The sequence below is a fragment of the Coturnix japonica genome, chromosome 5 (assembly GCF_054131305.1).
Source record: "Coturnix japonica strain WE chromosome 5, WE-NBRP24, whole genome shotgun sequence".
NCBI classification, from domain to species: domain Eukaryota; kingdom Metazoa; phylum Chordata; class Aves; order Galliformes; family Phasianidae; genus Coturnix; species Coturnix japonica.
In genome coordinates this window covers 7,798,384-7,825,798 of record NC_140667.1, presented here as the reverse complement: position 1 = coordinate 7,825,798, position 27,415 = coordinate 7,798,384, and the positions used below count along the sequence as shown (strand labels likewise).

Below are 27,415 nucleotides of genomic sequence, written 5' to 3'. Positions count from 1 at the left end.
CGCCTGCTCGCCGGATTCAGGCGTTCTCCACGGGCACTCTCTGTATCCGAGGACCCCGCGTCGCTCGCTCCCGCGCCGCCCGCCTTACGCGCTCGCGTGCGCGCTCCCGCTCTCTGCCATAGTAGCGCTGTGCGGAGGTGGAAGGAGCGGCGCGGGGCCGGAGTGTGCTGAGGCGGTCATATCTCAGAGCCAGAGCGCGACGCACCGAGTCCCCCCCTCCCCTTGGGCCACTCACGCACACGGTGAGGGGGGCGGCGAGGCCCTCCGGACACCGGCGGGGTGGGGAGGGATGTGGGGGGGTGTTAATGGCCGCGCTGGGGCGATGACCGTTGGCTGGGCGAGCGGCGGCGCGCCTGCCCGTCACGTGACCGCCTTGAGCGCGCTCCCGACGCCGAGTGAGTGGCGCGGGAGCGCGCTCGGCGGGCAGGTGCGGCTGGGCGGGGAGAAGCGGCCGAGTGCGCGCCCGGCCTCACGCGTGTCCCCTGCGGCGGCCTGCTCTCCTCACGCCCGCTCTCTCCCTCGCAGAGATGCCCTCGGCTACCAACAGCACCATGGCGAGCAGCGGGAAGGCGGGACCGGGCGGCAGCGAGCAGGCACCGGCCACGGCCCCGGCGGCGACAGCGGCGGCCCCGCAGGCGTCGGGAGGCAGCATCACTTCGGTTCAGACCGAGGCCATGAAGCAGATCTTGGGAGTGATCGACAAAAAGCTCCGCAACCTCGAGAAGAAAAAGGTGCTCGCTTCTCCCTTCCATCCTCCTTCCCAAGCCTGGCTGCCTCCAAAGGGAGGTCGCGGGCCCCTCGGGTTCCCCCCGCTGGGCCCCGGGCAGCCCGTTCCCCGTCCCGCCGCTGTCCCTTCCCCGAGCTGGGCCATGAGGTTTCCCCACGTCCCCGCTCCGGGCCGCGCGGGTTGTTCCTGGTGTCGCCCCCAGGGGCCGCCCGCTGGAAGGTTCCAGAAGGGCGAGCCGCGCTCTTTAGGCCATTCCCCCCTTCCTCTTATGGGGGTCCCCTCCGCAGGCTGACCCCAAGTCGGGCCCCGCTGAGCCCCAATGACCGGACTCAGCCCTGCCCCCCTTCCCCACCGGGCTGTGGCTGAGGGTTGGGGCCGACGGGTGTAGCTCCGCTACAGATTGCGGCCCCCTCCCGGAGAGCCCCCAGTGGCGCGGCCCCCTCCCCCTTCCGCCTTTTGTTCATTGCGGCGTGTCTCTGCCGGGCTGTAATGCGGAAGGGCCGCCGTTCCCGGCCTTCCTGCTGCCCCGCACCCCACGGGCAGCGCTCCCCCTGCCCGCTGGAGCTGACCGAGCCGTGGGGCCGGGGCTCCGCGTCCCCCCCGAGCCGCGCACATGGAGGCAGGAGCTAACATGGCGGCGGTGAGGCCGCCTAAGCCTCCCCGCCGGAACTGCATTGTGCCAGCAGCCCGCACAAAGCCGGGCCGCCCCGCCCGCTGCTCTTCGCTTCGCTCCGCTCTTGCCCCTCGGGAGTCCCGGGTCAGCTGAGAGCGGCCTTTAGGCAGTTATTTATAGAAAGAGCCGCTGCTAAATCCGTGATCCTCGGCGGGTTCGGGTTTGTGACAGCGAGATGATGCCGTGGTTAGTGGGGATTTACACGGCGCCGTGCCGTGCTTTGAGTTGTGGGATGCGGGGAGGGGTTCCCAACCCTCCGAGCACGAGGGATCTTTCATTAGGGCACCAACAGGCACGGAGCCTGCAGACGGACTGGGAAACAGCATCTCCAAACTGAAATTTGGGACTTCTTTGGGATTTCTTAGTGCTGAGGCCCTAAATCTGTATTAGCTCTTAAGAGTTAATAAGCACAGTTACACTTAAGCTTTTTAACCTGCGTTTTAGGTTCTAGTAGTCTAGACGACTAGAGTACGGCAAGCAAAAACGTTAGCTCTTACAGATGAGTTGTGAATGAAGCGAGCTATGCTTTATTTTGCATCTGTAAATGTGTGTGTGTGGTGGTTTCTCACTTAAACCCCACAATGTTGGATTTGCTACTGCTTAAAAAGCAAAAAGAAATGGGCTGGGAGCTTTTAGATAAGCTTAGAATTGAAGGATCGCTTCTTGACCCTTGTCTGAATACTGTTGTGTATGGGAAATTGGTAATCACAGCCTGAACCTCTGATTAATCAGCTGAGGCAAGTGTCTGGTCAGCTGTGGGAGCACAGGTGAGAGTAATTTAGCTGTGCTCCTGGAAGGGATGGAGCTTGACTTCACCTCCTCTAGACCTCATTTAAGGGCTGACCACCACTAAGGCAGCACCTCTTGGAGATTGCTCCTTGGCAATTGAAGAAATGAAGAGGATCATCATGCTCTTACTGATGTGCAAGGAACCTTTCCAGCAGTGTTTTTATTTACGTTTTCAAATAAATAAATCACACCTAATTTACACTTGGCTTGTCCATTCCCTTCTGTTTGAATGGGCCTTCTGGAGGGCTTCTGTAGTACCTGAAGTTACAAGGGTGTGTGGAAGGCCATTATTTCAATGGAACACAGTGAAATATTAGGGTTATTGCTGATTAATGACCTGATTCTTGTTATTTTTTGTGTCTGTGGCTGCTGTGATGATGTTTTGATCATTATGGCATCATAGCAGCTATATGGGAAATTGGTAATCACAGCCTGAACCTCTGATTAATCAGCTGAGGCAAGTGTTGGGTCAGCTGTGGGAGCACAGGTGAAAGTAATTGAGCTGTGCTCTGGGAAGAGGTGGAGCTTGACTCCATCTCCTCTAGACCTCATTTAAGGGCTGACCACCACTAAGGCAGCATCTCTTGGTTGTGGTTCCCAGCTGACCAAAGGCTTCCATATGGGTGAGTTTTTCCTGTAAATAACCTTTTGGGTATTTACAATGACCATCTTATTGTTATTGTCACCATACAGCTGCTGACTGCAGGGTAAGTAGCTTTTTTTCTGGAAAGGTAATTCCATTAAAATTACTTAGAGTGTCTCTTTGGGAGAATCAATGCTCTGCCTCCCCCTCCATTGATCCATATGTATTAAATAAGAGTTACTGATCTGTCAACTTGAGCTTGTCCTTTAGTTTGGGAACCAACAGTTGTTGAGTAGATGAGCATTCTTTCATTGAAGAGAACAATCAATGTGTAACTTACCGTACATGTGGACTTAAGTATTTCTACTGTATTACTTAATAACTTTATGAAAACGCATAAATTAATCTTCCATGACCTTTTTTTTTTAACTATGGAGAAAGCAAAATCACGCTGATTAGTGTCCAGTTGGGAATGAGTGGGAAAACTGTATAAATCACACAGAAAATTCCTGCTTAGCTGAACATGCAGTAGTTTGTCAGGTTAGTTTGAGGGCTTTGTATTTGAGAGCTGTTATAACATCATATTTGGCTAAAACATGCTTCTGGTGGATGAAGAGTAAGAAGTACTGCCTTAACTCTGAAATGCAGTGGGCAGCTTTAAGTTTAATAAGGGTTATTCCTTCTGAAGGAACTCAAAGTTGGAAGTAAATTGTTGTCACGTTCCATTTAAGCTCTGAGCACAAAATTGCATGACCAGCAAAATATGGTATAGAACTCATAATGTTACTCAGCTTTGTACTATTTTGCATGGGTCTGAGTATTTTGGAAATAGGAAGGTGTTATGGTTTTATGTTCTTCTCTTAAAAGTTATCTCATTACTTCAAACAAGTCTGGCTTGGTTTAAAGGCTTTTAAGAGAAACTGAATTGTTGTTCATAAATGTATGTGGAAACATGGCCTGGAAATGTCTGTGTTGTCTTCATCTCTTTGTGTTTGGAAGTGGTAGGAATGCCAGCCTGTTTTTTTTCTTTCTTTCATTAGGTGAGTAGATCCTTTCCAAATGAAGCTGATTGAATACAGATCAAACCCATGTCCTCTTACAATGGGGAGTGAAAAAACAGAGAGCCTTATGATTTCAGCTAATAAAAACAATTTTTAAAACCAAATATTCTCTGAAAGGGACGAAATCTCTCATTTGCTAACATGCTTTAAGATACTGGCAGGCAATCACCTAGATGATTCGTGGGGCACTGCAGCTATGAAGTATGTTAGCTTAAAGTACTTGATGTGACCTGGCCTTGGTGTATTTGATTTACAGTTGTAAAGATAAGGCATTGTAGCTGTTGCTGGTAATGTAGGATCCTGTTGCTTTATCAGCTTATCTTTGAATTTCTGAATACATGTAATCCCAATTGGGTTGAAAAAATTTAAACAGCCTCTGTAACTGTTACCAGCTACAAACCCAGCTATTCCAGACCAAATTCCTGTGTATTCAGGTTGTTCTGACCTAACAGGCAGCTGTCCTCCCTATTCAGTAAATTGTTGGATTAACAGCTAGCGGCCTATAGTAGAAGCTGAGATCAGTTTTCTATTCCTGTAGATGCAGCTTGTGATAGCAGGAAAGTGCCGTGTTCCAAGTGGCCTGTCAGCATGCCGTAGTGCTTTTGTACCATTATTTGGGCCACTTGGATGTTCAGGGACATGTTGGGTCTTCCCAGAACCCTTCTCCTTGTGAAGCTTGGTTCTACCAGCACTTTGCCCTGTAAGTGGGCTGTTTTGTTTTATGGCAACTGATCAGTGCTAGGGTTAGTCTGGATTTACAGCCTGTGTGGGTCCTGTCCTGTTAAGATGAATATAACTGTCCCCGTTGCCAGCACGGTGCAGGTGTCCTCTGCAATCTCTATAGCAGTGGAAGCATGCAGGATACGTTGCTGATTGCTGCAGCTATTATGGTCTGTCACTGTTGCACACTGTTCTTCAAAGAAGGAATCGTCACCTCCTCTTTCTCTTTCTTCACCCACACATGTAAGTTGATTCTTCTGGAATGCTGATCTAGAAGTTACTGAAAAACAAGCACTGCTTCAGTAAGGTCCTGTTGCCGTATGTGCTGGATGAAGTATGGGGGCTAGTTCAGATTTATCTTTGGAGATGAGACGTGACTTTGAAAGAGTGTTAGAGATTTCAGAAAACAGACTTGAATTAGTCCTCTCTACCTTTTCATTGCTGTAGTGAGGTGTGTGTTAGAGAGTTTGCTTCAGTGTGTTGGCGTTCACCCCCTTCCCTTCCACGCTGCACCTTTTAATGTATGCATGTGCTGATACAGCTAGCATAAATGATATCGTTGGAAGTACCTGGTTAAATATAGTGCCTCCTTGCTCCTGGCCTCCACCCTTTTTAAGGGTTATTTTTAATCAGATCGTTCCGATGATCCAGTTTATAGCATAGCACTGTAAATGATTCCTAGCAGCACAGCTGAGTGGTCAGGCATTTTTGAAACCAATATTGATTCTGAAACTAATGTCATGTAACTGCTTATTTTTTCACTTTGCTCCGACATTCAGAGCAGGTAATGAGTGAATGAGTTTCCTCTCACCTCAGCGTGCTCCCTCTGCCTGGACATGTGGCCTGTACATAGTACTTTCCTCCAAGGGAAGTCTAAAGCACTTCAAAAATCTCAGTGAAGAAGAGCTGAAGTGTGGTGGCTTTCTGTCTGCAGAACTGGGGTCTTCTGACTCATGAGCTGTTCAGTGGGTTATTTGTATGTTTACTAAGTATTTTCTGCCCGTTTAGCTTATATACTTCAATGTGAGTGAAGGTGAAGTTGTGGAATGGGCATAAAGTTAAGACAGTCCTTTCTTGCAGACACTGCAGTAGGTCGTGGAGTGGGAGTTTTACTGCAGTTATTTTACAGCACTAATGCTGCTGTTAGATTGCTGTTAGTTCACAGTGCAGATTAAAAGTGCTGTCCTTCCTTAAGCTTCTGTAACATAATGTTCTGATCTTATATTTTCTTGGGATTGATTAAAAAAATGCACATTATCACAAAGATTTCAAGTGCCAAGTAAGCAACTGAGTACACGTTTACTTCTCCTCTGCATTGCAGCTGAAAGGGCTTCCCTCCTTTTGCTTTTATGTTTCTGATATGAATGCATTTAGGGCAGAAAAAGAGAAGTAACTCTTCCAATTCTTAGGAATAGACATACTACCCTTCCTTTTTTTCATTTGATACAACCATGGAATGAAAACCATATAAACAAAATATTTATGTTTGACTTAAAATAATTGACCATTGAAGAAAGACTTCACAGTGTTTTGGTTACTGCACCAGACTGTGATACTGTGATAGTAGCAAAACATGTGAGTTTTTTGCAGCATAGTTTTGCAACGTGTTCAACAAAAGTTTTATAGGAATGGCTTGGAAGAGACCTTCAAGATGATTAAATTCCAACCCACCTGCCACCCACCAGCTCAGGCTGTCCAGGGCTCTGTCCAACCTGGTCATCAACAGCTCCAGGCATCCTCAGCTTCTCTGGGCAACCTGTTTCAGCACCTCACCATTCCTTCTAACTTCCAGATGGCCTCTCTTTTAGTTTAAAGTAGTTCCCTTCTCCTGTCCCTATAAGACTGCATAAAAAGTCAGTCTCATGCTTGGAAGCATGGAAATACTGTGAGACTGCAGTGAGGTTCTACCAGAGCCGTCTTTTCTCCAAGCTTAACAATCCCAGCTCCCTCAGCTTTTCTTTATAGGAGATGTGTTCCAGCTCTTTGGTTGTCTCCAAAATCATTTAAAATACTTCTCTACTTACATTTTTGTCCAGCCACATTTTCATCTGTTTTAATACTAGGCAATGTATATGAGAATTGAATTCCCTTGTTTTCTGATGCGGTAGATTTCCAATACACTGAATGCTTTTCAGGGCAATTCTGTTGATGTGTTTCCAACTGTGGCTGCTGCATTTGACAGCTTTTTTACAGGGCCAGCATCTGTCTCCAGCATGAAATTCCATATAATATGTGGTTACAGCTCAGGAAGTTCTTATTTCTTGGACTTGGCTTAGACCATTACCGGCTCTAATGCACTGTTAGGCAAAGTAGTGAAATCCTGTGGGTAGAATTTTCAAATAATTGTTTTTTTGTTTTGTCTCCAGGTGACACCAAAAGAACCAAGTCACAGCAATGTGCTTCTGTGTTTGACTAAGTGATGCTGCACATCAAATAACAGCTACAAATAATATAAGCTTTGTTCACAGAATCACAGAATGACCCGGGTTGGAAGGGACCTCAAGGATCATGTAGTTCCAACCCCCCTGCCTGGCAGGGCCACCAAACATACACATTTACTAGATCAGGTTGCCCAGGGCCCCGTCCAACCTGGTCTTGAACACCTCCAAGGACGGGGCATCCACAACCTCCCTGGGCAGCCTGTTCCAGGGCCTAACCACTCTCCTAGTGAAGAACTTCCCCCTAACATCCAACCTAAATCTTCCCTCTTTTAACTTAAAACCATTTCCCTGTGTCCTGCTATTGTCGGCCCTTTCGAAGAGTTTACTCCCCTCCTGGGACTAAGTTCCCTTCAGGTATTGAAAGGCTGCAATGAGGTCACCCCACAACCTTCTCTTCTCCAGGCTGAACCTCTCTTCTCTAGTTCAGCTCTTTGGTAGTTCATTCTAAGAGGTCTGGGGTTGAGCAGAGGAGGTGAATTAACTAGAAAAACTAGTAAAGAGACGAAACAAAAGACCCACAAATGAGCTGCCACCAAAACAAACAAGCAAAGAACAAAAAAACCATGTAACTCAGTGACAAATATAAACTAAAAGTATGGTTGAATCAGGGTTTTAATTCTTCTGTGTTCAAAAAGAAGTTTGCCTGCTCTCATTTTCATATTGTTTTTATACTAGATCAGGAAAATTATGAATAAGGATCCTTTAAAAGCTTTTAAGAAGTTCAAGGCAAGCCTAATGAAATGATGATCAGTTGTGATAGGTAGAAATAGTAGAAACTTAGATATCTTTTGTAGAGAGTGTTTTTACAGCTAGTTAGCTGAGATGGGTTGTAAACACAGTGCAGCTAGACAAGCAGCCATATCACCTGCAAGGGCAGTTAGAATAACAAGATGCCCTGGGATGGTGAGAAACTAGCCATGGTTTTGGGAACTCAGCAAGGGAGTAGCTTTCAGTTGATAACAACAAGCCGTTAAGATACTCGGGGATGGTATGTAATTGGGAACCAATGATGAGCTCCACTTTTGCAATATGTATGAGCTAATTATCTGTATTATAAATGTACACGCAGCCAAGGAATAAACAAGAATAGCTGATCATATGTCTATGACAGGTGTGGTCGTCTGCTTTTCTCCCGCCGTTCCTTATGTTAGACTTCGCTTCCTGCCTAAAACCCTTAAAGTTCAGCCTCTGAATCCTTTATGTTCTTTTGGGCCTGCGTAAGTTACACCTGCTTTTGGTTACTCTCAGCATTTTGCACAGTTTTGTTTTTAAGCAGGTTAGAGACTTGGTCCTGCTGGAAATGAAGCTAATGATCCCCTTTCAGTGTCTCTCATAGAGAAAGAAATCTTTCTGCCTTTGAATAGAAGTGTTTTATTGTTGTTAGCATGAGCTGTGTTGATGGCCATTCCTGCACTATCTAAACTAGTACAAGTGGGAAGAATTCGAGTTTTGAATCTTATTAGCAGTGGCTTTTTCCTCTATAGTCAAGTTTTTGGTATTGTACTGATATTACTGTGGCTCAGGACTCTGTTCAGTCCTGTAATTAGGAATGAAGGAAGTGCGCAGTCAGAACATTCTCCTCATGAGGAAAAACGTGTCCTTGCTTAGAAACTGAGGCAGTTCATGAAGATATGTTGTTCTAGCCTAAGTAAGAATTGTAAATGCTTTCCAAGAGACATATATTTTCATTTTTAACCCAGGGGGTGAGTTTTCTTGGGTACTGTTTCTAGATGATGGTTGCATGTTTGTGTAATATGCTACAGTCTGCATTTACTGTAATATGACAGTATTTGATTTTGCTGGCAGAAAAAGCGGTAACTGATTTTGCCTCTGTGTAATAGGATCTTTCTTTCCTTTCAGAGCAAACTTGATGATTACCAGGAACGAATGAACAAGGGAGAACGTCTAAATCAAGATCAACTGGTAAAAAGAACGAAATAATAACCAGATTATTCTTAATGTTGGGTGATGTTTAGGAGGGAAGAGATGAATTTCACTTCCTTTTTCCACTTGTTCAAAGCTAGGTTTTTAAGAGCTTAGACTCGACTTCTGTTTCTTATTGTCTGGAAGATCTTAGTTTTTGTGTTCATAAGAAACTGAGGGAATCTGTAGAGGAATTTGTCATAATGCTTTGTTATGCTTGGTGAGGCCAGGTTGCAAGCAGGCTGTGGTGAAGAACGGCCTATGTTGTAATCTGGTACTGTTGAAAGAGCTAAACAGTACCTTGAAGGTTCCCTGGACATCATTTCTTTTTCTTCCTAGAAAATGTGCCCAGGGAGAACTTAAAGAGCTTAGTCATTTGATCACACTTAACTTAAAAATAAACAGTCTAGAGGTTTAGCTTAGATTGATTTCTGCAGGGCTCTAAGGAGCTGTGACCCGCTAGGTAAACTGGGCTTGCTATCTGTATGTATATGTATGCGTGTGTATATCTCTAGATACCTACAGAAAATGGTTCTCTTTCTGTTCAGGCTGTTAAAGCAGAAGCTTGTTGAGCTCACCTTAACGGCTGTTTTCTAGTTGTAATAAATATGAAGCAAGTATCAAATTCAGTTGTATTACATAAACATGTGTATTGATATTAGAGATTTCCAGGTGCTTAGTAATCAGCAATATTTTGTTGATGATATTCAGCATGGACAAGACTGAAAAAAGCATACTCAGCTGCAGTTGTAGCTGTTCATGTTACCTCAGTTACTTCCCTTGTTACATGCCATCTTTTCATCTGTTTAGTCTTATTCTGTTTCACTTAGACTAGTGAAATGGCATCAATTGATGTATTTCTGTTTTTTTTTAATGGCAGTATTGTGAAAATAAGCCATGAGAAGTTTTCTGCTTAAGCAGGGAATTTTGCACATCAGTTAATAAGTTTCTTACTTGTATTGCAAACAGAAGTACCTGGAGATTTGAAAAACAAAATAGTTCATGCTCCTTGCTTTTCAAAGAAAGTCAGCGTATTCATGCACATTACAGTGTACTTCCTAAGAAACAGCAGGCCCTGAAGACATACAAGACATGTGCAAGTCCCTTCCATATTTTGGCCACTGAGAGTTCAAAACTTGACATTGCCGCAGCTTGTTCACAGATGGTTACCTGTGCAGTTGTGCCTCGCTTAGAAATTGAAAGTGCAGTAAATAGTTTTTTTGGAAGCAGATATTCTTTTTTTTCTGATTGGTTGATTTTTTTTTTTTATTTATATTTATTTTTTTGCTTTTTCAGGATGCAGTGTCAAAATACCAGGAAGTGACAAATAATCTGGAATTTGCTAAAGAACTGCAAAGGAGCTTTATGGCACTGAGCCAAGATGTAAGTAAAGCGATCTGGTGTGGGCTTTCAGCTGCAGTGTGTAGCACTTGGGGTTTAAATTGACTTTCACCAACACCAGGCGCAGCAGTCTCTCTTACAGAAGGCGGAATGCTCATTGTATCTGTGTTTGACTATTTAGTGTTAGTATAGTACAAGCTTGTGACAGGTTTCCTCAAAACTACTCCTAGAAGATGCTCCTAGAAGATGTTTTCTGAAGCACTGCCTGAAGATACAGGAACAAAAATGATGTAGTTTCCTGACAAAAGAGACATTTTTAAGACACTGATCACTGGACAGGCCTGTTATACAACATTATAACCTGCCTCTTATTGCCATAAGTAATTTTTTTTTTTCCTAAAAGACAAGAGGGATTTCACAGGCCTACTTCTTTGGGAAGTGGCTGAGTGCTTTTATTTCCTTACGTTAGCTTATCAAACTAAAGCAATGGAAGCTATTACAGTTCCTTTTCCAAGATTTTTCCTGTCTTAGGAATTGTAAATACAATCTGAAACTATGATATGGGACAAGTTTCAAGACTAAAATAATTTTCATAGATTATAAGGTAACTGAATACTACTTAGAATAGATCATCTTTGCAACTGCTGTTGTGTCCAGGTTGTAAAACAATAGTGTGATCAAGAAGTTCTGAAATTCCAAGACAATTCCAGTTACAAGAGCAGCTTTTCTCTCTTCTTCAAGAAGAAATTCAAAAGACACAGTTTAGACCTATTCAATGTCATTTCAAGCAAGAATTAATGCAGGTGCAAACAGAAGTCATAATCCATCCCACATGAATGGAACATTGTAAACTTAGTTAGAATTGATGACTTACAGACAGAGCAATAACAATATTAGAATTCATCAGTGTTAAACCAGTCTGCTGCATTAACAAATGTATTCAATTTAAGAACAAGCGATGTGACAAAATCAAGGACAGTCGGACCCTGCCATTATAGGCTGCTCTCTGCATTTCTTTTGATTGTAAACTTAGAAGCATGTAAGCCAAGCCTTTGTTGGTTTATATTTTTTGTTTGTTTGTTTTTGCTTTGCTTGCATCAGGTTTCCATGTATCTTCATGGAACGTTTGTAACAAAGCTTCTTTCCTCCGACCTGTATGTCCTGAAATGTTTCCTGGTCAGCTGACTGCCAGCAGAAAGGGGGAAAGCCTTTCATGGCAACATATCCCATGAGTTCCGTCCCATTAGTACTTATATTTATCTGTTTTAAGTTGACCTCCAAGTAGTTCCAGTGAATGCCTTGTACCAACTGTGATGGGATATGGTGTATAACTGCTCCATTAGTTCTAGTGACCACTGTGGACTCTTTAAAAAAAAATAAAATCTGGATCGCTTTTATACCTCCAAATTGTAAAGCATGAACTTGGGCTGTAAATAGCCATAATGCTTGTTTAAAAGGTACTTTGCTTTGTGCATTTCTTTACTTTCATGTAGATCAAAATCATTTAGACTTTACAGAATAATTCAGAAATGAGGCTGATAATATTAATCCAAGCTTGTTTCACACAGCACCTTTGTGTCTGAATCTTTATACATTAGGGCTGCAGTTGCTTGACTAAATGACTCATAAGTCACGCAGAGAAGATTCATTCAGATAAGAATATAATGAAAATCCAATGTAATCTAAGGTTTGTGGCATTGATTCTAAAATTTGGCTTAATTTGCAGGCTTTTGACTTTGCTTGAAAGAGAATTTTCATGCTTCACTGATAACTCTGCTGTAATGTTAGATTGATAAGTGGCGGTTCAACATCCATCTTTACTAACCAATAAAATACATTTCCAATCTGTTTAATTCCTTTTTGAATCTGAACAGATCCAGAAAACAATAAAAAAGACAGCTCGCAGGGAGCAGCTGATGCGAGAAGAGGCTGAGCAGAAGCGTTTAAAGACTGTGCTAGAGCTGCAGTTTATTTTGGACAAGTTGGGTGATGATGAAGTGCGCAGTGACTTGAAACAAGGATCAAATGGAGTACCTGTACTGACAGAGGAGGAACTGACAATGCTGGATGAATTTTACAAGCTAGTTTACCCTGAAAGAGACATGAACATGAGGTGAGCTTATAGGGAAGTACTTTCCTTTACGGTTGTCGTTCAGTTAATGATGTGTATTTATTTAGTGATTAAATTACCACAAACCTAGTAAGAAATTAACTCCTTATTAATTTTCAAGGTTGAATGAGCAGTATGAGCAAGCATCTGTTCACCTGTGGGACTTACTGGAAGGGAAGGAAAAACCTGTTTGTGGAACAACCTGTAAGTATTGTGTCTGTTTTAAAGAGACAGTGCACTGAATTTGTGCTTGACCTAAATTACAGTGTCTGATGTGAAAGAATTCTGGTAGTTAAATGACTTTCCAGCATTTTATAGTTGTTATTTTTTCTCAAACGTTGCCTAGACTATAATGGAATAACTCATTGAAGTACAAATTCAGCATGTACTGTATTTTTTTCACTGATGCAGCATTGCTCAGTATTTAAGCATAGTCCATTCCTACTGTTTCAGCAGTATTTTACTACTGTTGATGCTTTGTAACAATTCTTTGTTTTCTGGAAACGTGTGTATGGACCAGGAGCTTAGACAATAACATGATCTAATATATAAACTGGTGTGACCTTATTTAGTTTGATGTGTTATTCTCCCTGTCCCTTCCTACAAAAACACTTTATTTTTATTTCTGACCTAATTTTAAACAATTGTAAATAGGTGCATGATCATTTCCATGGATTGCATCCTTGCAGAAATGTCAATTCTGAGACAGTAGGTATTGCTGCCTTTCCAATATGGCTGTACAAATTTGTTCTAGGCTAAGATGCTGCTGCATTCATATGGGGCACTGAGTGCAATGAAGGCTTGTTCTTGTTTCACTTGCAAAGCCTGTTCCGAGTCACTTTCCGCAGGGAAACAATCTCTGTGATGATGGTACCTTTGTAGATTGGTACCGATGGCTGTTGTTTTTTCTTGAGAAATTGACTTGCATTGAGGTTTCTTAAATCCAAAATCAGAAAGAAATTGGGTTGATACTTCAGTTGGTTCTGGAAACTTTTCAGTCAAATCTAAGCAACTCGAGATTTTTGAAATAGTAGTAAAAGTATACTTAAATTTGAGTGCCTTATGCTCGCTTCAAAGCGTTTAATTAGTTTACTGAATGGTGTTGCATATTCTTCTCTTTGCCCTTCAGATATTTGTCTGAATTAAAGCAGATAGTATGTTTATTTAATATGATCTGGTAATACAGATGGTAGTTCTGTAACAACAATAGTGTCTGTTTGGGACTAGTCTGGGGCAGCAATGTCTTCCTTTCAAGAGGGCATTAAAATGTACTTGGGATCTTTGGGAAGAAAGGAAAATGAGTAGGATAAAGATTAGAGTTGAGTGGCTGTTAATTTTTAACTTCTTTTTCCAGACAAATCCCTAAAGGAGGTTGTTGAACGTATTCTTCAAACTAGTTACTTTGATAGCACCCATAACCATCAGAATGGATTATGTGAGGAAGAGGAGGCAGCGCCCACACCTGCAGTAGAAGACACTGTAGCAGAAGCTGGTAAGAACGTGAAGATCCACTGTTTTCTGGCATGTTTTTGCTGTACTGTCAGGTCTCTTTGGATTCATCAGGCTAATGAAATTGCAAATGTAATTTTATGTACAAAGTGTTTTGAGTAGAAATTTAATTACTGGATTATCAGATATACAAGTATCTGGGCAACCTATATAGGGACATTCAACCACTTGTTAGACCCTGTTCTGAGACATGAGGATAGAAGAGCAGAACAGCATTTCTGATGAGTTCAGTAAGAGTTACTTTAGCTAGTTACTTTTCTGAACAGACCCTAATCCTTAATAGGGATCACACTGTTAAACGTCCTCAGTTACCACATCAAAAAGCTGGCTATTGTAGCTGTGTACCATCAGCTGAATGGAGAAACAGTGTCACCTGGTAGGATTTCTTTTTTGAACACATCCTTCAGCATTTGTCCAGCATGTCACTTGCAGAAAGAAGAACCAAAGCCAAAACTAAATGATTTAGAAGCTGTTTTGTGCAGATGTGAATTATTTCCAACATCTTTCCTATTTTTTTCTTGTTGAACTTAACAGTTTGCAGATTCTTAAATAAAACATTTTGTTTGTAGTATTGAAACTATCAAAGATGTAAGTTCTAGCTGCTGGAGCCCTTCCATTTTGCTGTCATTCCACCACTTAGTCCCTTCTTTAGAAGGGAGAAGCATTTGAAGTAGAGTATGTTTACACACAAGGAATTTGAAAATGTGGTTCTATACTTGAAGAAAAGATTCCTGCCTTTTTTGTCCTTTTGAACATGCTGTGGAGGATAATAAATTTGGAGGTAGCAGAATGTAATTCTTCATAGTAAGAGTTTTACGTGAATTGTTGTATTTTGGTTTATTATTTTCAGAACTTAAGAAATCTTTGTTAGTGCTTAGTTCTCTGTTCTGATGTTTTCTTTGTTCTGGGGAAGATGTTTCTTTATCTGCCATTTATGATTAAATTTGTTTCTGAGCCCAGCAGACATGTAACTATAGAAGTTATGTTGAGGCTCTAATTTCAGATCTAATTAGGATCCTACCTGCTTAAGGGTGTGTGATGAAGCAGCTCTTTCCTTAATGTATAGCAGGCTTCTAATGTTAGGTATTAACATAAGTCAAGTGTAAATGTTTATCTGTTCATTCTTACACGTAGTGGTTCTTCCTGATTACTAGCTATCTTCATGTCTTCAAAGTATATGTTTTTGGTAATGTCTTGTGGGTTGTTTTTTGTTTGTTTGTTTTCCTTCACATAAATGGTTTATTTTTCTCACAGAACCTGATCCAGCAGAAGAATTTACTGAACCTACTGAAGTTGAATCGACCGAGGTATTATTCACTGGACATACTGTCATTTTATATAGCTTTAATGCCACTTACTTTTACTTTCATACCCTTTCTTATTTTTATTTTAGTATGTAAACAGACAATTCATGGCAGAGACTCAGTTCAGCAGTAGTGAGAAGGAACAGGTAGATGAGTGGACAGTTGAAACGGTTGAGGTAAGATCTTGTGTACTGCAGGTAAAATTGTAATCCCTGTTTCCACTGACTCACAGTTCATGATGAGTTGCAGTATTTTACCCTCTCTCCCTTAACGTGTATAAAAGTATATATTTAAATAGGCTTGAAATGACTACTCGCCTTTCAGTTGTATATTTAGCTCAGGAGTAATTAAAATAAAGACAATGCAGCCTGGCTAAGTCTGTGGAGATGTTGCTTTGTTCAGTAGTGGCTTTTGGGAAAATATAGAATAAGGATTTGGACTTAGAAAGACTTATAATTTTTTGGGGGGGGAGATTTTTTACTGTTCTTTTTGTTGTATTTTTTTTGTCTCTAAGATGACTTTTGTGCTGATGTAAAACATCTGTTAAGACCAAATAGGAGCAACACCTCTCAGATGCTGGAGATTTATTTTTTGAGTCACTGTAGTTTTCTGCAGCACCAAATTCCAGAAGGCTACTTTTTTAGACTCTTCTTTGGAGCCTTTAGGTTCTTAAAATGTTGGAGAGGAATGTATTCATCATCTCTTCAAATGATGAAAAAAGGTGTTATTTTGACATTGTTATTTTTTCTGCCTGATCTTACAGTGTATTAATGAAATTTGTCTAATGGCCTTGTGGACCACTAAGAGATTTAATAATATTTAGGATGGATGTGAAGCTTCTGTAACTAACTTTGCCACATTTGTGAAAGATTATAGTAGTACCTTCTCACCCTATTCTGTTCTTCCACTTAAACTTACTCTACGATACCATTGCTATTGAATATGGTCCAAGAAAGAATGGTTCTAGGGGTATTAGGTTGTGGAATTCATAGAAGACATGGTAGTTTAATGTTGAAGCCTAATTGGCTTCAGTCTGTCTTGAAGCATAATCACATCTGTGTTTATACCAAGTGTGCAGTGTAGCTCAGAGGTTTTCTGTAGTCCTTAAGGTAAGTAGTATGGATGAAGACATGAGAGAGTAGGAATTGTCATTGTGATTGAAACCTGGTGTGCTTCCTTGTGCTTTTCAAGTATTAAGACTATTACATGGTTGGAAACTTGAGACACTTACTCTTGGGAATCATGATATGGAGTAGTCATAGTATGGTGGGAAATATTAAGCGTCTTCTAAAGTTACGGCTGCATTATTTGTAAACAAGTAAAACAGATAAAAATTGTCCTATTCTGTGTTTCTGATTATTCCAACAGCTGTTTTTTGTGTGTTTTTGTTTTTTTCATGAATATATTAAATGCTTTAGAGTGATTTGGTCATCCTTTTACTTTGAGTGATAAGATTTTCTAGCAGTAATTAGGTTGGTTGTGAGTTGCTGCTAGTTTTCCACCTGGATTCCATGTAGTCATCTGGTTGGCTTTTTTCCTTTCATTTTAAAGCGTTGTAATACAAAAAGAACATATATGTACTTTAGATGGCGTTTTCAAAAAATACTTTTTTCAGTCATGGGGCTTTCTTACTTGGCAGTAACCCAGAATTTGCAGTTGGGGGATGATAGGGTAATAGACTGGAGCTGTCATGCTTGTTTTGCATTGTTGACAGCCTTAGGGCATACTTAAGGGAATTGTCAGAAGAGTTTCTAGTTGTATGCTAATAGTAGAGAGCTCGGCATGAAGGGACTCATGAAGAACTCAAGTTGTGGCTGGCTTATACAATTGTCAAAACATCTTATTTTTTTTATCACAGGTTGTTAGGGATTTGGTAAAGACCCACCACAGTTTGTCACAAGTGTGCGAAATGTAACATATCTGTGCAAATGTGCATATCTGAGCAAGGGAGGGTCATGTGGGAAGGTGTGCGAGGTTTCTTTGAGAAGCTTTCAAAAATAAATTCTGGGCTATGAGGTTGGATTGAGGGAGCTGAAGTTTAAAGTTCAGACCAATGATAATAGGACAGGTCTTGTGATTCACCGTGACTGCTGTACAAAATGTCTTCTGAAAGTCTTGTAAGAATCCAACTGTTTTAGGTAAATCTAATTATTTTCAACTTCCAGGTGCACATATGCTAATTTAAATCCTGTTCTACTGTAAGTTTTAGCTTTGCTTATATATTTAGGAGATGATTATTAGCGAAGCTCGTGGGAATAAAGAAGCAGTAGACAAGTTCTTGTCTTTTAAAAGGGTAGCTGTAGATGTGAATGCAGATTGCAAATGATGCTTGTGTATTATGGGAGTTACCTGAAAAGCGAAACTGATTAGAAAAGAACTACTGCAGCTTCTTGTGCATCTGTCATGGTTTTGTCAGTCATCCTTGTAACAATCTGCTTTTAAACTTCTTGATGATGGCTGTGTTTACAGGCTTGCATTCAGCTTTCCTGGTTGCCCTATCATCTTCAGTATGGTGGTATTTGAAAGCTTTCAAACCTTATGAATTGCACAGATCAAGTCTATTGGAGGCTATAACATTTTTTGTTAAGAACACTGTAGTAACTATGTCCCTAATGAATAAAAGTTTCTTGTATTATGTAGCTACTGTCTCAGTTGTTTCTGTGCATTGTTACCTTAAGCTGAAATTTCAGTTAGTTGTTTGTTTCTTGCTAGGTTGTAAATTCACTGCAGCAACAAACACAAGCTACATCTCCTCCAGTTCCTGAACCTCATACACTCACTACTGTGGCTCAAGCGGATCCTCTTGTTAGAAGACAGAGAGTACAGGACCTTATGGCCCAGATGCAGGGTCCATACAACTTCATGCAGGTATGGTGAAGCTCCTGTGGTATTCACGAGTGGAAAAACTAAATAGCTTCTTCTGCCTGGCTTTTAGTTACTCAAAGAGCCTGGTGTAGATCAGTTGAAAAATACAGTGGTCTTAGAAGCCTTAGAGTGCTGTATGGCAGTGTCCCGTTCAAAACCCACTAACCTGTATTGCTGTACGATGGTAATGCTATTTTCAGTTTTTGCTCTCTGCAGAGGAGTTGAAAAGCTGTGGACACTGGAGTGTGTACTGTATTGTGACTAAGTGAGACAGCTATAAAATAGCCTTTCTTTAAGCAAGCTTAAAATTTTGTGCTACAAAATAATTGTACAAAACTTCGGATAGTTTTTTGGAGGTTTTCTAAAACATAAAGGTTTCCTGAAGTTTCTAGCATCTTCTAACCTCTAAAATTGTAACCGACTAGAAATGGGAATTAAGCACTTGTATCAGGAAAAGCTTATCTTTTTGCCCCATAAAAAAAGAGTAATCAACTTGATAACAAATGAGGCATACGCTTAAGTTCACTGGGATTTCAGTTTGGTTTGTTGTTTTTTTTCCTAAAGAGCCAGATCATCTCTATTCTTCCTGACTGTTCTTTCTGTTTTCAATTGTTATTTTGTGAAATAAGCTCTAATTTATGTACGTAGGCTGAATTTTCATTCTGATAAATACTTATGGAATTCTTAGTATCTACATTTAAAATATATGGCAAAACTAGATATTGCCTAACTGTGGGCCTAGGCTACCTTCATTGTGACCTGGTCAGTCATTTCTAGAGTCTAAGCATTAAAACCTTCAAAAATCCAATAAACTGGATTTAATTTCTGTATCACTGTTTTTATTCTAAGGACTCTATGCTGGAGTTTGAGAACCAGACACTTGATCCTGCCATTGTATCTGCACAGCCCATGAATCCAGCACAGAATTTGGACATGCCGCAGATGGTCTGCCCTCCAGGTTTGTAATGGAAAATACTAAATATAAATATCGGGGAAGCCTGCAAGTCATCTGTTAGAAATGTTTCAGTTACTGTTATGTTGAAGGGATCATCATGAGTCAGATAGTGGTATGTTTTAGGTGTATTTCAAAGAAATGTGATTGTACTTCTGAGGCATATTGTTTACAGATTTGGATCTTCACTTCCTGCTAGTTGGAACATAGAATGTTTTTTAAACGGGTGAAAAAGATTTCTGCTCAGTCTTTTGGTAACTGCGGGGTTACTTTGTATGGAAAACTTAATTAGTATTTCGAACATAGTTTTGCCAAGCTAGGGGAATAATTATCAACTATGATGAGGTCTCAAATAACTGAATTAGATAAGATTGTAATGCTATTCTTGAAAAGGTTTTAGTGTACTGTGTAGTAAGTGAAGTTATTTTATTTCAGTTCATACGGAGTCAAGACTTGCCCAGCCTAATCAAGTTCCTGTGCAACCAGAAGCTACACAGGTAAAATGTTTAGGAAACTGTATTTTGTAGTTAAAATTTAATTTCATTTGCTTATTTGCAGCAGTAATGGCAAAGAACAGAATCACGGTCTGTATCTGTTCTACTGATGATCAGACTAAAAGCAGATTTTAGAGCTTAACTAAATAGGTTTTGTTTTTATTTTTGATTTGTTCTCTTAGGAATTTGTCCCAGCTGCTTGCTTGGATAATATTTGATAGTGGAGTTAAAGAGGAGTCAGAATAAATTTGAATGCTGTTTTCAGTTGAGCTCTTGCAATTCCTGTTTAAGCAGCATTACCTGTTTCTGCAGTGCACACACGATATTTGCCTTTTCTTCATGATGTGTCAGTTTCTTACTGATGGTTTAGTGATTACAGAATTAATAAGAACTTCCTGATTTTCTATTATGTTTGTATAATGTCTCTTGCATTAACACAGATAGGTGTCCAGCTGATTAATAAGTACCAAAAAGAAGAAAATTTGGTGGGGGTGGGTGATATGACAAGTCAGGCTATGTCAAGATGAGGTGGGTAGTTCTCTGCTAGTTAAGAAGCAGTAAATTTCTAATGGTTGTAAAGTTTTGCTGAATACATAGTTTTACTAAAGAGTACCTATGATGCATTCCAGAGTTCTTTGATACTTGTTATAGTAGTGTCTGTGAGCATCAGTTCACTTGGAGGACTTTTGGTATTTATTTTGTCAGGTTCCCTTGGTTTCTTCTACAAGTGAGGGATATACAGCCTCCCAACCCATGTATCAGTCTTCTCATACCACAGAGCAGCGGCCACAGAAGGAATCAATTGACCAGATTCAGGTAAGTCAGATTTCATAGGGGTGGGAATGACTGTTTCCAGATGGGATCAGATGTTGATCTTTGTTTATATGAAAATAAATAAACTTTGTGACCTCATTTATCGATAGGTCTGATTCAGTTCCTTATAAGTTCAAAATTTTGAAGGAGTCTGTCATTCATAGTGAAATGTTCACTGTCTGAAATTAAACTAAGGCCTTTCATTTTAAGGGAAAAAAGATCTCAGTACTATTCAAAAGCTACCAGAATGTTGTCTGCTTTAATTACTAGGCTTCAATGTCACTGAATGCAGACCAGACCCCGTCATCATCGTCGCTTCCCACTGCATCCCAGCCGCAAGTTTTCCAAGCTGGATCTAGCAAACCTTTGCATAGCAGCGGAATCAATGTTAATGCAGCTCCATTCCAATCCATGCAAACAGTAAGTAGCAAATGAATTTTGAACTACTTTATTCTGGTAGTTGTTCCTTTTGTTGTTTCTCATAGTGTTGTAATCAGTTGTGTAGTTGCATAATATAGTCTTCCATTATTCTCATTTCACTGTCTTGCATTATTTCTTTAAATAATTTAATGAGAATTTATAAAAAAAAAACGGATTGGAGCAGAGCGCTATTTTTTTCTAACACTGTAGGTATTCAACATGAATGCACCTGTTCCTCCTGTTAATGAGCCAGAAAACCTTAAGCAACAAAATCAGTACCAGGCCAGTTACAACCAGAGTTTCTCCAATCAGCCGCACCAAGTAGAACAATCAGATCTTCAGCAAGAGCAGCTCCAGACAGGTAAACTAATTTCAGAGAAAATTAAAATGGTCATAGCTTTGGTAGAGCAGATAATCAAGGCTGTGAAATCTTAAGTAGTTATCCAGAGAGCTATAGGGAACTTCGTAGTGCCGTATGGCTAAGTAAGGTTGAACTAAAGTAGTGCTTTGTGTTGAATAATGAAGCCTTGCTTTCCTGCATATGAAATAGGAGGGCTAATCTCTTAAATGTTGAGATCTTGCTTTAATATTTGGTGTCAAACCAAGGTTTATAGCTCTTTCACTCTTAGATACAGAACTACGTGTTACACTTACTGAGCCTGTAATCCTTGGATTGTGTTCACGGTCCATTTCTGATGATTCCTGTGATGTGTAGATAATGTGGCATACCTTTTTTCAAGAAGCAAATAGTCTCAAGCTATCTATCCAGCTTTTGCCACTTTGATCTATGTGTCCTGTAGGAGGAAAGAACCCCCAGCCTGTACAGGCAAAATGGCATCTCAAAACCACAGTCTCACCTTTAGTCAGCACAGCTGTACCTAGCAGAGAGAATGTAGAGTGATAGTAAAGATTTATTAGTGGCTGTCTGCCAGTTCAGAGGGAAAGAAGCTCCAAAAGCAGGTTAGCTCACATTATTTTTTACAGTATGTGTGTGTGTTGGTGATTTTTAAAGGAATTGAAATGGCAAACAGAAAAATATTACCTGCATTAGGAGTATTTGTTGCTGAGCTTAGGCCAGAGGGTTCCTGGCATTGACTCAAAGTGGTACAGAGATTATTTACCTTCACTGTCATATATCTCACAGTATGAAATTTGACACAGTTCTGCAGATTAATTTTCTTCAAATGGGTAAGCATTTGTTGATGTGTTCAGTGGTACTTCAAAGCTTTCTATGTTGAGTTAGAAGATAAGCATATGTAGGAATGTCAATGGAGAAACTCAGGATTCTGTACTGTACTTTTTCCCCACTTCAAATACAGTGGTTGGTACTTACCATGGTTCTCCGGACCAGACTCATCAAGTGGCAGGTAACCACCAGCAACCTCCACAACAGAATACTGGATTTCCACGTAACAGTCAGCCTTATTACAACAGTCGGGGAGTGTCTCGTGGTGGATCACGTGGGACTCGTGGCTTGATGAATGGTTACAGGGGACCTGCAAATGGATTTAGAGGTAAACAGCTTAATTAAACACTCTCATCTGACTTCTTTCTGGATACACTGTCAGGAAGTTTCTGTGTTAAACTGAACTACTGTGATTTGTATATGCTAGTAGTATCTCTGTAACCTATTGAAACATGAAATTTCTGTTTACTTTAGCTTACTTAAGCAGCTAAGTAAGCTACACTTCAGTAGATAAATTTTTGGTCATAGGTTAGACTCTGAGGATATAAATAAATTAGTCTTTTTTCTGTTCTACATTGAAAGCTGATGATTTGTGTAGAGGAAATGCTAATTCAGGGCCTAAAGCAGTGATTTGAACACCTGGTGGGAAGGCAGGGCCAACCCAGGGAGCTTAGGTGCATGCAGTGTGATACACCTGAGTCACCAGCAGGGGTAGAGCCAGGATCCACACCTTTCCAACCCTTAAATGGGCAAGGGCATCTCTTGGTGGAGATCCCTGCCTACCTGAGGCCTTTTAAAGGTAAGCAGCTTTTTTTTTTTTTTTTTATTTCTGCATTTGTGGCTGCTGCATTTGAGTGTGTTCTACATTTGCTGTAGTCAAAGACTTTGCCACCCTGTTATCCCTTTATAGCATTACAGTTTATTGAGGCATTTGTTGCTATTGCAAGCACAAACATTGAATTATCCAACAGAACATTTCACAAACATCAGTTGGTGAGTTCAAAGGCCAGTTGATATTTCAGGAATATTTTGTTCCCAGTTCTGGTAGAAGTAGTCTACTTGAATTTTCCATCATATTGAGAATGTGTTTGATTATACAGTACTAGAAGAACAGAAATGCAGAAGTCATTAATCTGAAGGAATTAACAGGAGCGGAAGAATGATGTGGTAGATCTGGATGGATAAACAAAAAAACATTTGTGGAGATATTTTTATGTGGCTTTCAGTATTGCAGAGATAGCCAGGATATGTTAAAATATGAAAGATGCAATTTCCTTGTTGTATGTTAGAGGGTTAGACTAGTGAATAAAGCACTCGGGTGGATTTGGATTCCCTTGCACTTTTCTCATCCTCTTAAGTGAATGGAGAAAAGAGGAGGAACTTGTATAATAACAAGACAGTTGATTAGAGTTGGCAGTACTGTGTTCACATTTGTCTGTTTAAAATCAATCTGGACTTCAGATTTTAGACTTGGGACTGAAGCCATTCTTGGGCTTATTTCCTGCCACTCAGCAGAACCTTTACTCGGAAGCTACTTGAGTTGGCTGTTGTGACCTTGCAGGTTGCAGCTGTTAGATTTAGATCCCAGTATTACATCTAGCTCTGGTTTTCTGTTTTGTAAATTAAACCTTAAAATACTGGAGAAATGCACATAATGGTTCTTTCCTCCCAGTTGTCATTTGGGTTCCCTGTAATAAATAGTATTATTGCTGATGTTGCAAACACTTGCTTGACTTGCAGAAACAACATTACTAAATGTGTTTTTTCCTTAGATTTAGGTTAAAAGCTGTTTATGCTACCATTTAAAAAAAAAAAAAAAAAAAAAGCCTTGTCTAACAGATTGTCATTTCCAAGTTGAAAGACTTGTATATTTTTCCTTAGGAGGATACGATGGCTACCGCCCTTCGTTTTCTAACACTCCGAACAGTGGTTACACGCAGCCCCAATTTAATGCTCCTCGAGATTATTCAAACTACCAGCGGGTAAGAAAACACTGCAAGAAACATGTGTGCATCAGCAAAAGCACAAGCTCAAGTCAATTAGTCAAAAGTTTTCCTATGACTTTTACAATGCTAATGAAGACAGAAGTTATAGATACTTAGAAATAGCAGGATTTGACATGGCTGGTTATAATTGGGAGCGCTATTTGGCTACATGGTCTCTGAAGTAGCTAAAGCAAAGTTGAGTTGTGAAAACCTGAGAGAGTTCTTAATATCTCCGTGAGAAAGGACACTCAGAACTGCAATCCATTGAAATTAACTTCTCAAGCTGAGGGGGCTGCCTGTCTTCTGCATTTCTGATAAGTAACTCTGAATTTTGTATAGACTTCCATTATATTTTTTAGGAAATGTACAGTCTGCTCAAAGCTTAGTCTGACTGACTGGAAAACGACCCTGCTCATCCTCAGCCATGTATTTGTAAGCAGATGAGATGGCTAATTTTGATACTGTCAATTAGAATCTTCATTTTGTTGACTGCTCCTGTGGGAAACCTATCTGTGTTTGATCTCTGTGTAGTTTGAAAAATTGAATACTAGTTCTATTTGCATTTATTGTTTATATTGAAGAAAATATTGTTCTGCGTTATTAGAGCTGCTAGGTACTTGAAGGAGTAAGAGCTTGTTTTTCTCATGTTAATTAAAACTAACAGTGCAGTCTGCTGAAGTTAAAGATATTTCATCAGTGTAGATGGTTTTAAAAGCTTTTTTACTGAGACCTATTAAACCAAGAAAATGCCCATGTTTTATGTCGTAACTTGTCCATTTTTATGTTTCAGGATGGATATCAACAGAACTTCAAACGTGGTTCTGGACAAAGTGGGCCTCGGGGAGCTCCTCGAGGTAATTCCTGAGTAGAGTGTATTTGATTTGAGCTGAATGGAATCTTTTGATTGAATTTCTGGAGTTTGCTATTAAAGAAAGCAACCTCAGTCCTTTTCCAATAGATCACAGTTGAGCAATAAGCTTTATTTTCCCTGACTTCATAGTTGACTCTGCTTTGGAAGGAGGGATTGGACTTGGAGGGTCTTTTGAGGTCCTTTCAGGCTTGAGTTACACTGTTATCCTATGAACTACATGTTGAATGAGGAATTATTTGAGAAGAAATTAAAAGGATATTTGCTTTTGGTGCTTTCAAGTAGCAGTTAATAATGAAAGACTTGATGTTTTTTTTTTTTTCTCTGAATCTGTTGTAATTTAAAACCTGCTTAGTTAGGTGCTTGAGTATTCTCTAAGTACCTTTTAGGTACTGAAAGGCTGCAGTTAGGTTCTATCTTTCAGGCTGAACAAGGCCAGCTCCCTCAGCCTGTCTTCCTAGAGGAGGTGCTCCAGCCCTCTGATATCTTTGTGGCCCCTGGACCCTCTCCAGCAGCTTTCTGTTCTCACACACTGTGAGCTGCAAACAGTCCCGTTCTTAATTAGGAAAGAATGGAAGTAAAAGGAAAGAATGACCTCATTGCAGCCTTTCAATACCTGAAGGGAACTTACTCCCAGGAGGGGAGTAAACTCTAAAGGGCTGACAATAGCAGGACTAGGGGAAATGGTTTTAAGTTAAAAGAGGGAAGATTTAGGTTGGATGTTAGGGGGAAGTTCTTCACTAGGAGAGTGGTTCAGCCCTGGAACAGGCTGCCCAGGGAGGTTGTGGATGCCCCGTCCTTGGAGGTGTTCAAGACCAGGTTGGACGGGGCCCTGGGCAACCTGATCTAGTAAAGGTGTATGTTTGGTGGCCCTGCCAGGCAGGGGGGTTGGAACTACATGATCCTTGAGGTCCCTTCCAACCCGGGTCATTCTGTGATCTGTGTAAAAATGTGATTAGTTAGCTTGCAGTATTTAAAATTGTGGCAAACCAATGATTGTCTTACATTACTCCAAAACTTCTAGTTTCACTCTTCAGATCTCATGAGTAAATTTTTGCATACAGCTTCATAGTTTGGGGGAAAGTATTGAGATAATGATGAAAACCATAAAGGCAATCTGTACGCCTCTGAATGTTGATGTAAAGAAACTTCTAAAAGCATCTGCAGCCCAAGTAGCAAGATTAAACCAGAGCCTGTAGTTCTTTGGTTTGTGTTCTGTTTTGTTGTTGTTGCTGTATTTGTTTTGTTTCCATGCATAATTGTTGTGCCTCTCACATATTTTCTAGGTCGTGGAGGGCCCCCGAGACCAAACAGAGGGATGCCTCAAATGAACGCTCAGCAAGTGAATTAAACGAATTCACGGGATTACGTTACAACGCCAAAAACACACTGGCCAGTGTACTATACATGTTACCAGAAGAGTTATCATCTATTTGTTCTCCCTTACAGGAAGTTTGTTGTAAAGGGACTATTTTCATTACCCATAATGACAGGACTACAGTTGCCAGCTTTATATTACCTGGATATGGAAAGAAACGAAACAACGTTTACTCTGCATGTTCTGTCCTAAGCATCATCTTGAGCCTTGCACATGAGATTCAGATTCCTCACCCTTGCTAAGAATAATGCAAAAAAGGCAATTTTCAGGGTGATCCAGTCTCTCCATGGTTAACCGAAGTGGCAGGAAAAAGCAAAGACTCACTTCTGACATAAAAAGTGATGCAACAAATTCGGATGTAATCTGCAAATTCGTAAAGAATTACTGTGGTGGCAAAACCTAACGTGACGAAACTTAACGTTCCCATGAAAGGATTGAAAAAGTGAAGTGTGGCTTGGTAGAGCAACTGCATTTCAGCTTTTTCATATTAAACTGAAGCACTGAACAGTTAAAGATGTGTAGCGATGCATATTTCCCTAAGTAGGCTTATAGCCAGTTTCTGACAAAGAAGCAGCGCCCTTAGCTACAGTGTTGCTCATCACCAGGGCCCCGTTTACTGTGGCTAAGGATTTAAGACCGCTTGCGTAACTGCTAATGTTACTGTGTAATTTTTATTTTTGAAGAAAAAAAGCTTTGATTTGGCACTTGAACCAAATTTTGCAACAAATGCGAGTTATAATCTGGATGGCCACTGTATATTTGATGTGAAGTATTTAGGTATCTCTTTGAAACACGTTTAAGTTTCTTTGATAGCAATGACTTTTGTAAGGATTGGTACTCTCTATCATTCCTTATGACTTGCACATTGTCTGTCACTAATACTTGACTTTGCTGTATTATCACCTAAATAACTGATGCCGGTACTGATGGAAATCTCTAATGGATAATCATAACACTTTTGGTCACATGTCCTTTTGTCTTTCCTGCAGCCTTGAAGGTTTTAAGAAATCTCAAATGCCCGCTGCTGCTGCCCTTTTAATTGCTATCTTTTGAAAAGCACCAGTATGTGTTTGAATTGATTTCCCCTTTTAAGGGAAATGACAGCCAGCAGTTACAGTTCTAATGGTATAAGCGAGACAAATAAAACATGTTTATAAAAATTGTATCCCGAACACTGGTTTTCAGCGACTGAAACAAATCTAATGTAATGGGTTTACACCGCATAAGGTTTTCTTTTTTTCTCAATGAAAGATTTTCCTGAACAGTTGTCAAA

General features: G+C 40.5%; 1 protein-coding gene across 4 annotated transcripts; it reads left to right on the top strand.

The window, feature by feature from the left end:
* The first annotated feature begins 115 nt into the window (after positions 1-115).
* CAPRIN1 (cell cycle associated protein 1) lies at positions 116-27,415 on the top strand. Of its 4 annotated transcripts, none has more exons than XM_015863535.2 (19): positions 116-242; positions 526-731; positions 8,855-8,917; positions 10,214-10,300; positions 12,133-12,371; positions 12,490-12,572; positions 13,723-13,860; positions 15,132-15,184; positions 15,271-15,357; positions 17,894-18,049; positions 18,896-19,004; positions 19,434-19,495; positions 20,198-20,308; positions 20,576-20,725; positions 20,936-21,086; positions 22,045-22,239; positions 23,793-23,893; positions 24,687-24,750; positions 26,051-27,415. In XM_015863535.2, exons 2-19 carry the CDS (start codon positions 528-530, stop codon positions 26,113-26,115), a joined length of 2,118 nt encoding a protein of 705 aa, XP_015719021.2. In that variant the 5' UTR covers positions 116-242; positions 526-527; the 3' UTR covers positions 26,116-27,415. The 4 variants fall into 4 exon arrangements, with proteins under 4 accessions (XP_015719021.2, XP_085406084.1, XP_085406083.1 ...); XM_085549957.1 differs by lacking the exon at positions 116-242 and adding an exon at positions 398-427; XM_085549958.1 differs by lacking the exon at positions 15,271-15,357.

Bases quoted from the DNA above. Each gene is read 5' to 3' on its own strand.
- CAPRIN1 (XM_015863535.2), top strand. From the start codon at position 528: ATGCCCTCGGCTACCAACAGCACCATGGCGAGCAGCGGGAAGGCGGGA. The intron at 8,918-10,213 runs GTAAAAAGAACG...TTGCTTTTTCAG, and splicing joins GTCTAAATCAAGATCAACTG to GATGCAGTGTCAAAATACCA. The intron at 19,496-20,197 runs GTAAAATGTTTA...TTATTTTGTCAG, and splicing joins TGCAACCAGAAGCTACACAG to GTTCCCTTGGTTTCTTCTAC.